An 11,291-nucleotide genomic window follows, 5' to 3' on the forward strand; every position below is an offset into this window, starting at 1 on the left:
CTGTGGCGCTCATCCTGGGGAGGGGGGATGACGTGGACGAAGTCCCCCCGCCGCCACCGGAGCCAACCCAGTCCACGACAATCGCCTGTACGTCGCCGAGTTGATCATCGTACGACACCATGTTGTCTCCCTGTATGCGGCGAGCGGTACAGTACGACATCATCACCGTCAGTACATCATCACGCAGTGAGAGGGAGGACGAGAACGGGGTCTTTGTACGACGACCCCCATCCGGAGGACACCGCGGCCATATTGCATAACACGTGTTGGAAAGTGACCGACATACATATGCATCCGGAATGGTGACAGCGGTAGTAGGACCCGCGGACTCCGGAGTCCGGCGCTTTGCCCATTTTTTATAGTAGTAATAAGCCCTGCACATACCGCACATGGTTTCATTGTGAGCGGTAGTGAATGAGGAAACATATGCTATTAGCTATACGCTTATTCACTTAGTAGGCCGAAGCCCAAAGGTTGTCCCCCTTCGTCTTTCCTTTTGGTGATTTCACGGTCTTTTAGGTAACAAGGCGTTTTCGTGGAATTAACTTCTCTGTGGCGGGTCATGTTGGCTGGGTTGTAACTTCCCTCCTCCCCCCCCTAATGATTCCACCACCTAGTCGGTTGGCCCACACATGCAGACATCTCGTACAATATGTACGACAACTCAGCAGCTTTGCGATGCCCAGCGACAGATCTGTCCTTCAGGTATACCGGAAAGCATCTCCCACCCAGTGTGGCTATTTTCCAAACAGGCAAAATAAAAAGCCCCGCTGTATGATACTGTTTCTTTCCCCCCATCACCACCACCTAAACGTTAGGAGGAATGGAAGGCCGGTTCAACATTCTAGGATGTATTCCCTGCGAAGCGATGAGGTGTTTCCGGCACATAGACAGTATATACGTCTGTCGTGTCCAAAAGTCAAAAATCAAATAACATGCTACATGCTACAGTCCGTGGACGGACTTGAACTTGGGTTGAGGTTGCCATCCCGCACGCGAGCATGATAGAACACATTACATCTCAACGAAGCTTTAAAAAAATTGCGGAGAACTCCAATTCCCGAATAAGATAAGAATAAATTAGCGACAATACAGAATTGTTTTCACGCTGCTGGAAACTTCTTCTTCAAAACTGCTCTGCTTCAAAACTCGTCCACATCCAGATTACAACAATTACCTTTGTCGCCAAACTGGCAATAACCTCGGGATTTGGTGCAAAGGTAACTCCGTTAAGGGTGAAGTTCTCGTACAGGCAGCGGTTGGGTTCCCACTGGTGGTGGAGCCGGGATTCGGATACGGCACGAAGAGGATCCATGCCGCCGTACAGAATCCTGAATTTTAGGGGGTTATAACGTTGCATAGGGTTTGTTGGCCGGGGGAATAAACATTATGTCCAATATAATAATCAGTTCACTCCAGGACCTACATACAGACAGATGGACGGATCACTTGGCGGGCGAGGCCCACCTGAGGAGGGTCTGCATGATGCCCGTGACGATACGCGGGCCGTTGCTGGCCCCAACCACCATCCGCAACTGCCCGTTTGGATCCAGTACGACAGATGGTGACATGGACGACAAAGGCCGCTTAAAGGGCGCAATGTAGTTCGCAGCTGCAACGAGAACAGGGAGGGTGGTACGGTTGGACAATGACGGCTACAACGGTAAAACGGTTAACAGTCCATTTTCATGCCTGCATAATCAAGAACATTATGTTTTACACGTAACGCCCACACACAATCAGGCGTTAAAGCTCGTAACTGTCTAATCGTCTAACCGCCCAACTGTCTAAGAAGTGACGTACCGGCAGGAGGCAGACTATACTTATTTGCGGTATCACTCCGACTGAAGTCGTCCATCTCGTTGTTGAACAAGATCCCCGTGGACCTGCCGGCGAGTTTGGGAGTGCGTATGTGCACATATAGGGATGTGTAAGAGTGTGTGTGTGTATGTGTGTGCGTGTGTGTATGTGTGTGTATGTGTGTATGTATGTGTGTATGTATGTGTGTGTATGTGTGTGTATGTGTGTGTATGTGTGTGTACGAGTGTACGCGCGCGGCAAGAAGCAGCAGCACGACGTTTTAAGGGAATCAAGAGTTGGCAGGATTCACTATTCGGGAGGTCATTGAGTTAAGTGTAAAGGGATTCTGCGTGAAGGTACGGCACACGTACGGTACACTTGCAACTGACTGAAAACACAACGTGCATCCCAGGTGAGGAAGGGAATGGGCGGGGGGGGGATGTGAACGAACATCCCAGACAAAATGCGAAACAGAACTCCTGTTAAGAACAAAAATAAATTCCGTACTTTGAAATAACGTTGGATCCAAATGCCGTATTTACAGTAGTGGTCATGGACACGGAGTTTCCCTCCGCGTCCAGGACCGCCAGGTGGCTGGTGCCGTGATCCTCGGGGCTGACGCCAACGGCCTGCGGTTAGCGGTTAGGTGGTTGGACAGTTAGGTCAGTTGAAAATTCGAAACAACAGCTTTATTCGAAAAACAGCTTTAGAGGTACAGTAGCGAGAGATAGCACCGTTCACTTCATTTCATCCACCGCGACGTGGAGGTGGAGGAGGTGGAGGAGGAGGAGGAGGAGGAGGAGGAGGGGAATGGCGTTGGGACAAGAAGGGACATTTTGCAGCTTGGTGCCGGGGGACAGCGTTGTCACTCTGACTATGAGACTATCGAGGTTATACAGCGGGAGCTGCGGGAGCTACTGACATCCCCCTCATCCCCCTCATCGCCCTCATCCCCTCATCCCCTCATCGCCCTCATCCCCTCATCCCCCTAATCCCCCAGAAGGAAAAAGAAGAAAGAAGAAGGAGAAGGAGAAGGAGGTCCAACACGATGACCACTTCTATATATGGTCGTCTACCAGCTCCCGTCGTAGAGGAGGAAGCTGCGTGAAACTGAAACACCCCCCCTGGAGCTAAGAAATGAAAGCGCATGACACAACCATATCCGCCACAACTACCACACCACCGCAACCGCAACCAACTCAACCACCGCAACATCCAACTACATCAGCAACAGCTCCCCAGGACAGATTACAAGTGGCTACTGCCTGGGCAGTGATACGGGAGGGCAGGTGCTCCGAAACCCGTTGAGCCCGTTGAAGATCCCCCAGCCACATTCCCCGACACACCATCGGATTCCAACGGCCGCCGTACATCGTCTGTGGCAGTACGGAGGAGTCGTTGATGAGAGACCTGCGGGCGAGAGGGGAACAAGCTTGGGGCTCGGCTAAAGCTAAAGCTGTGTAACGCCAACAGGGGCACCGACATCGCCATCTTCATCCCTAACCTCCATTCCCTCCCCCATTCCACCTCCCAAGAAGCTCCCAACAACACATACACACACAGGCACATATACACACACATACACACAGAGGCACACACACACACATACACACACATCGCAGCAGCTCTCGCCCAACCTGGAAAGTACGTACATTTCATCGGAAGGAAAAAATAACGTCAAATATAATGTCAATAGAATACATGCACACACACACACACACACATTGTGGCGACGTCTTATCGTGAACTCCGAAGGGTAGGGCGAGTGAGGCCCCTGTACGATTATTTGGATCGATATGCACTCTCCGAAACCAAAACCCCACCTGAGCCGTTCAGCAAAGGAGGGGTCAGCGATGTCCGATAGTACGGCAGACACGTCAGTGTACGGACGGGTCTGAGTGCCCGGGTCCCCGAGGGCGTTGCGAACCGCGAAGGCGTGTTTCATCGCCTCTACCTGTACATGACACACGCGTGTGTACGTACGTATGTATGTATGTATGTATGTATGTATGTATGTATGTATGTATGTATGTATGTATGTATGTATGTATGTATGTATGTATGTATGTATGTATGTATGTATGTATGTATGTATGTATGTATGATTGTTACAGGGTGGTATAGCTCCACCAGCGGCCCCCTTTGCCGAGGCAGTTCCCTGCTCTCCCCTGCGATTCGGGCACCCTAATCCATTCACCCCATCCGATTTCAGAATGTATTCGTTGGGTTCAGCAACTCACCACCAGCATCCAACCAAATCTGGCGGATCAACGGCGCATCAACTTAGTTCCTGGTCAGCTCACAAGTTGATATAATCACGTCGTACACCGTCCACAAGATGGGGGTCCACCTTCCAATTCAACACCCCTCAAACACCGAGGAGTGGGCAGGCGGATTTGAACCCGGAACCTCCGGGAGCAGAAGTCAGGCCTTAACTTCTGCCAGCCGCCTGCCTAATGTATGTATGTATGTGTGCGCAAAACACAAAACACACTGGTCTGCCATCCTCGCCAGCTCCTGCCCGCTGCTCAGGTACCCGTCTCAAATCCCCAACCTATCGGTGCTTGCAGACATTTCCACCCACCCCTCATCCCAATCCCCGAAAGAGACCCCACCTGGCGATGCGCTGCCAGCATAGGGCCCATCTGGTCTAGGCTGCTGTTGTACCCCAGTACGATGGAAAGAGCCAGAAATAGTACGGCACCACTGGAGGGCGGTGGCGGAACGAGCAGCTTGTACGGCACTGGGCCCGGCAGTGTGTACGTCAGGGGAGTCTCCACTCGCGGTTCTGCAGCCTACGTGGAAAGGGGGTGCCATGCCACGCAGCGCGCGGGGGGGAAGTGTTCTGCAATGTGGCGAAATGATGGCAAATCCAACTCTACATTACCGCACACTGGCCGGGGCGGATCCAGGGGAGGGGGGAGGGGGGAGGGGGGGCATGTGTGTGTTGGGAGCCATCGCCCGGTGGTCAGATGTGGATCGTGGTGGCCACGGTTCCGCCACCGCCGAAGCAATCACCCTTTCCTTAACTCAAAACGACGCATGTACGAGCTCATCTCCCCGTACGACGAACACCCGGGGGGTGGTTCCCGCCGGGTTGGACGACCCGACCTCCTATATTCCTTCTTTCCTTCTTCTTGTTGTTCTGCGCTCCTCCGCCCTCGCCCAGGGACTTGTCGCTCCTCGAAGCGGCTTTGCTTTCAACAAAATACACGCACACATACACACACATACACACACACACACACACACCTCGTACGCGTGGCGCCGGGAATGCAACGGAGTGGTGGCGGTAAAGCTCCCCTCTTAATGCACTGCTGGGAACCATTATTTTGCGCGTTACGGCATGTACGACATGCTGCAATGCACAGTACGACAAACCTGGAAGTCCGCTGCCGTGACGATGCCCCCTGCGGCCTTAATCTCTGCCGCCATGCGCTCCAGCCGCTCCGGTTCGTACAACCATGAAACGCCGTACTTGGCCACTGTGTACGGCGGGGTACGGCGGTGTGCTTTGTGACCAACGTAAGGGCACTTTCGCCACAAGGACACACGCCACATGGTGGCTTTCCCGCCAAAACCATTTCCTTGACAAGATTCAAGTCCAAGTCCAAAATTCAAAAATTTTGAAGTTTATTCCGCCATCTAATGTGACTGGACAATACATTATTATCCTTATTATTATAACTTCATTTTCGAAGGTAAACTTAATTCCACAAACTTTTCGCGACATGCAAACATCTCTTCTCGACCTGGACCTGGACCTTCCAGACATCCGCATCCGAAAATGTTGCGTAGCTTCGTTGAAAAGTTGCGTTCGAGATCTCGTCCAAACCAGGCTGCCTACTAATCATCGACACAGGTATCAGCCTCTCGGAGTTGACCCAACCGGCCATCTGCTCTTCGACCCCTACTCGCGCACGTACCTGCGTCCAGTGTATTCGCTAAAGCGGGACGGCGGCAGCACAGCTCGCCCACCCGCGGGGCGCGATAAGAACCGTCCCGTGGGTCGCGAATCAAAAAGGCATCTGCCGTTAGGGGGTCGCTCTGAGACCAGCGGTCACCAGTACGGGAGAGGGGGAGGGTGAGGGGGCACATCGGGATGCCAAGGTGGCCAGGGGGGCATTCACGCAGCAAAACCGGAATCCGTTGTTTCTCTAATTCGTGTGTAAATCGTCAATTGGGGGCTGTCCTGAGCATTTCGAGCGTTTACGGTGTATTAAGCGCCGTTAAAACATTTGAAAGCCCAGCCATGTGTGTGTATGTGCGTGTATGTGTGTGTGTATGTGTGTGTGTCTCTGTGTGTGACACCTCGGTTGCGTTACCCAGATAGAGACGTGTAACAAGTGCCCAAACGAGCCCTGGGAGGGGCCCCAAGAGCCTTAAAGTCACAAGCTAGAGATTAGGGACATAGGACAACGCAAAAGTCCTAACACTCAAGCAGCTCAATAAACACAACAGTAGCTATTACAACACACTACAACACCACTTACGGTACCCCTATGGCCCCCCCCGCTCCAATCACAACAGCCAACCCGGAAGTCACCCTGGACCCATCTGGCCCACCTATTTATAAGGGCGTCGTATAAAAAATCTTTTATCCAGCCCTCCCCACCCCTCCCCCTCCCCACCCCTCCCCCTGCCCACCCCTCCCCCTGCCCATCACGCCCCATCTCCCCGGGGGGGGGGGGCACCTTGAGTCGATTGAACGTAAAGCTCCCCGTGGCGACGTACACGTAGTACGGATGTGCCGCGAAGCCGTGTCGTGCAATGTCCGCGGCGGGCGTTACTAATCGAGCCCAAGGCAGGCGGCCGTGGCGGCGCCAAGCTAATTCCAGTCCCTTCAGTTCCAGAGGTACCGCAATGGCCAGTCCGCCGTCCAGTGACGCGTATTGGGGCTTGCCTAATCAGGCAGAACAGAGCGGCGCTTATGTGGACTGTTTTCTATTTTCTATGTACTGAAAAGAAAAGAAAAGAAAAGAAATATATCATACGTGTTTGTTTGCATATACGCAAACAAGGCTAAAAGAGGCATATGAAGTGGCGGGTGATATGGTATTATTATTATCGGTGTTAGGGCCTATTTACATAGGACTACCTGGAAGGCCAAGCACCGTGCCTTTAAAAAGGCTAGGAAGGCCGCTATTCAGGAGTTTGAAATGGAAGATATGCGGAGGAGGATTAAGGACGCCCGGTTCAACCCACGCGGATTGTGGACATGGCTGCGTGGGGGAAAACCACCTCCTTGCGGGATCTCAGATATTAATGCTTTTACCGAGCATTTTTCCAAGGTGCTTAATGGTACGGGAGAGACGAGGCAATGCCGCAATGAGGGTATTCAGTTTAGATGGCTGGACGAGGACCAGGTGACGCACAGACGGGAATTAGCTGCTTGGCTTAACGAGGATTTTACGGAGGATGAAATTGCTAGTGGCCTTAAGGCTATGCGCAACAATAAGTCCGCGGGCCTGGAGGGAACCCCGGCCGAGTATTATAAGTACGCTATCAGGGAAACTGAAGGGCAGCAACCCGTGCTTGTATTGGCGCCTTACTTAACGGTGCTATTCAACCGCATATACGGAGCTGAATACCCGAGGGAATTCACGACTAGCACCCTGTCCCCCGTATTCAAAAAAGGGGACGTGTCTTGCTGTGACAATTACCGGGGAATTGCAGTTGGGGGTCCCCTGAGCAAACTTTATGCCAATATCATAGGGAGGCGATTAAATAATTACTGTGAGAGCAATAGGCTACGTGCCGTTAGCCAGGCTGGATGTAGGCATGGTTTTGGCACCGAGCATCACTTGTTTACATTAAGGCATCTTATCTCGAAGCACACTGTGGCCGGAGCCAGGCCGCTTATTATCATGCAAATTGACTTTAGTAAGGCGTTCGACTCCGTTGACCATGAGACACTTTGGGATTTCCTAATGTCGTATGGGCTACACGGGCGCATCCTCGATTCTTTAAAGGCTAGCTATGCTGACGTGAAGTTTCGGGTCAAGTTAGGAAATAAGTTGGGACCTGAATTCAAGGTGGGGCGTGGTGTTAAGCAAGGGTGTCCCCTTAGCGTAACCCTTTTTGGGCTCTTCATAGAAGTATTCGCTCATTAATTGATGCCCATGATGCTAATTGCCGTGTATGCCTCCCCAGCCGATGGAGCACCCTTCGTGTGCAGAGTGTTAGCCTGGCGGGCGGTGATCTCACTAACCTACTTTTCGTTGACGATGTGTCACTGGTAGCGACAGGGCACGATAGAGCTGAATGCCTTCTGGGGCTACTCGAAGCCTACTGCGAAGCGACGGGTATGGCCGCGAATGCCGCCAAGTGCGAGGTCCTCATTTTTGGGGGTGCTACGCGTGAGCGGAAGCGGCTTATGGAAGCTGAGTACCGGTTAGGTGGGGCGGGGTTGCGGGTCCTGACCGGCAACGAGACGGCACGGTATCTCGGGTTGCACTATGGCCCAGGAGTGCAGTTCTCAGCTTGTACCAAGCAACTACTCACAGCAGGGAGGCGGGCCACATTTGGGCTCAGCACCCTGTGTCGTGATAAGAAAATTACCACCCCCAAGCTATGTATGTCTCTCTACAATACACTAGTTGTACCGGTGTTTTCTTATGGAGCGCAAGTTTGGGGACCTGACTTCATTAATGTGAATTTTGAAGGTGCTATGGCTAATCCCATGGTCCAGGAACAACGTGCTTACATGCGAACCGTAGTTGGGGCGAGGAGCCCGACTATGGTTTCCCTATATCGCGAGCTGTCACAGAGGCCACTCCAGTTCCATTGGACCAATCTTGTACTTAGGTTTTGGAACTCTGTGGTTAAGAGGCCGGGAACGTTGTGTCACCGGGCATTTGTCGCTGACCTGGAGTTGGCACTTGGGGGCGCCACTGAGTGTTGGGCAAGCAAGGTACTAGCCTTTCTTACTAGCTTAGGAGTGGAGCCCCCCACTAATACGCGCGGTAATGATCTTATATCGTACTACACCACCCTTAAATTGCCAGTCGAGAGCATTCTTAAGGTTTTTGCCAAGCGGCTTGATGCTCGGTGGGAGTGCCCGAATACCTTGGGTGACCCCCGCGTCTTCCCCATAGGAATTACCGGAGCCAAGGCGTGTCGCTATATGAACTGGATGGGAGCTGCCCCGTCAAGGGGTGCGCGTCTTGATTGGCTGGAGCACACTAAAGGGACCATGCCCCAGCGACTTCATCATGTGCTCATGCGTTTTCGGTTAGGCTGTTAGGAGTTAGAGGTTAATAGACCTAATGGGCGTGAGCGCACCGCGCGTACCTGCAGGCTTTGTGACTGTGGAGCGGTTGAAGATGAGTTGCATGTTTTCGAAGAATGTCCCGCTTACAAGAGCATACGGGCTAAGTATGATGGTGACCTAGTCCTTACGGGGCGCAGCATGCGCACCACTATGACTGAGGCGCCACCCCTGGCATTGGCCAGGTACCTCTCGGAAATCTGGGCGGCCAGGCACGTCGCGCTGAGGTGCTTCGCCCTGAAGCGGACGAGGGAGAATGAAGATGACCTCCCGCGTACCCGCATCAATACCAATACAACGTCCATGGCCCCCCCGGCTTTTACGGACACACCCGCACTTGTGTGCGGAACTTGTAACTTGTAACTTGTTGTAACTTTAAAGGGCCTATCTATTGTTGTTTAAGTCCCCAACTAAAGGTCCAGAGGGGGGCGCAACGGTCGCCTGCGCGAGAAGGTCACCTAAGGGAGGGGGAGGGGGAGGCCCCAAGTGCGGTATCGCGGTCCTCACGCCGAAACCGAGAAAGCGCTTTCGGGTACTGCCCTTGACGGCATCCGTAACGATTTGCTGCTTCTTCAGGAGGAGGCGATGTGATATATCACAAGTGCGTGTGTGTGGTGGGGAGATCCACGCAGTAACCGATTCGGTCATTCAGCCGTACCTATGTGTTTACATACATACATACAGCCACACAGCGGACTGTTTTCATCCTCCTAACCCAGGTATTCATAAAGCCTTGCTGACCACACAGATTCAAAGAGTGGATCAGGTTGTTGCGCGCGACCCTACCGTTGTACATGTCCGGGCCAGCGGCACCTGGCGCCACCTCGCGGGCGTTGATGAACTCCGCGCTCCCGTTGGCCAGGCGGATGAGGGAGAAGTGGCCGCCGCCCACACCGCTGGCGAAGGGGTTGACCACTCCCTGGCATAACGACACCGCCACAGCGGCATCCACTGCATGGCCGCCCTCCTGCGTCGTTGAACATTCCGTGAGACGGGTTGGACGGCGTGAGAGGTTTTTAAAATACATTAAAAGGAAATTTTAAATTTGAAAAAATTGGAAACAGTAAAATGTCGTGTTACTGGTTTTTGGGGCTTAGGGTAGGAAATTAACAGGAGAGTGTAAATAATTAAATTCTTCATTCTCGGTGATGACCGAAAACTTAGTTATGGTCAGGATACCTATCGCGAGTCTTGTAAGGTTACGGCAGTATTTTTGACCATGACTAGTTTTCAGTCACGTACGGCTAACGGGAAATTATTCCACGGCTCTGTGTAGGCGCATAGTTCCCCTGGCGGTTGGAAGGAATGGAACTTATTCCGTTTCTGGTGGTTGTGGTGGTTGAAGATTCACGGATTCGGTCTTAGGTTCGGTTCCATTCAAGCATTCGGTTTTCAGTTTTGAGTTGCTGGTTGGTTAACCTAACCGTGGTATATCGATCAAGACTGATGCGACTAAGCCCGCCCTGCTTTCAGGCCCCTGTAGCAGTTCCGTCAAAGGCGCCAAAAGCGTCGTTCCGGTTATATCTTGTACGAAGCCCCGGAGCCCCATTTCCAAGTCCGGCCATTTAATAATGCCCATCCTTGATTTCTGTCCCTTTCCTATCCCCGGGGGCCTAGGCGCCCCACGCCCCAAACAGAACCTAGACCTGTACGGCACCTCGAGTACTCGGGCCCCGATATCGGCACATCGGCTCTGGTCCGACGCGACCAGCCCCCCGCTGCCGTTGACCTGCAGAGCTCCAGGGACGGGTTAAAGAGACGGGGCGGGTGAGAGGGAGTGGCTAACTGAAATGGACAGACAGAACGACAGACAGGCAGTTAGATAAACAGACAGACGGACACGCAGGTAAACATAGAGGAGAAGACAGACAGGGAGACAGACGAACAGACATCAGAGACAAAAGCAGACGCAGCGACAGATGAGATAGACCGACAGGTGTGGATGGGCGAACGACATATGGACAGACGTGCGGAGGACAGACGGACAATGAGGGAGATGGATTCGCAGGTAGACAGACAGACGGACGTGCAGACAGATGGACATGCAGACAGACGGACATACAGGCCGGCAAACAGGCCGGCAGATCAAACAAGAGAATTGGGCAGCCATTCATTATTTAAGACAGACAGACAGACAGACAGACCAAATGACCCTGGTTCTCAAGGCCACCCGTGTAACTCGCAGATGTCTCGCAGGTAGACAGGTAGGCAGGAAGATCGG

General features: G+C 52.8%; 1 protein-coding gene across 1 annotated transcript; it reads right to left on the minus strand.

Moving 5' to 3' along the window:
- Positions 1-1,258: 1,258 nt before the first annotated feature.
- Positions 1,259-10,778, minus strand: VOLCADRAFT_30482 (uncharacterized protein; the record flags this gene model as incomplete). The annotated part of the gene is made up of 12 exons (XM_002948980.1): positions 1,259-1,331; positions 1,468-1,612; positions 1,804-1,886; positions 2,308-2,415; positions 3,145-3,210; positions 3,624-3,754; positions 4,416-4,595; positions 5,170-5,312; positions 5,461-5,558; positions 6,544-6,703; positions 9,857-10,037; positions 10,728-10,778. Coding segments are annotated over 12 exons (1,419 nt in total), but the record flags the coding sequence as incomplete, so codon positions are not given.
- Positions 10,779-11,291: the final 513 nt, after the last annotated feature.

Source organism: Volvox carteri, assembly GCF_000143455.1.
Source record: "Volvox carteri f. nagariensis unplaced genomic scaffold VOLCAscaffold_12, whole genome shotgun sequence".
In the NCBI taxonomy this organism is placed as follows: Eukaryota; Viridiplantae; Chlorophyta; class Chlorophyceae; order Chlamydomonadales; family Volvocaceae; genus Volvox; species Volvox carteri.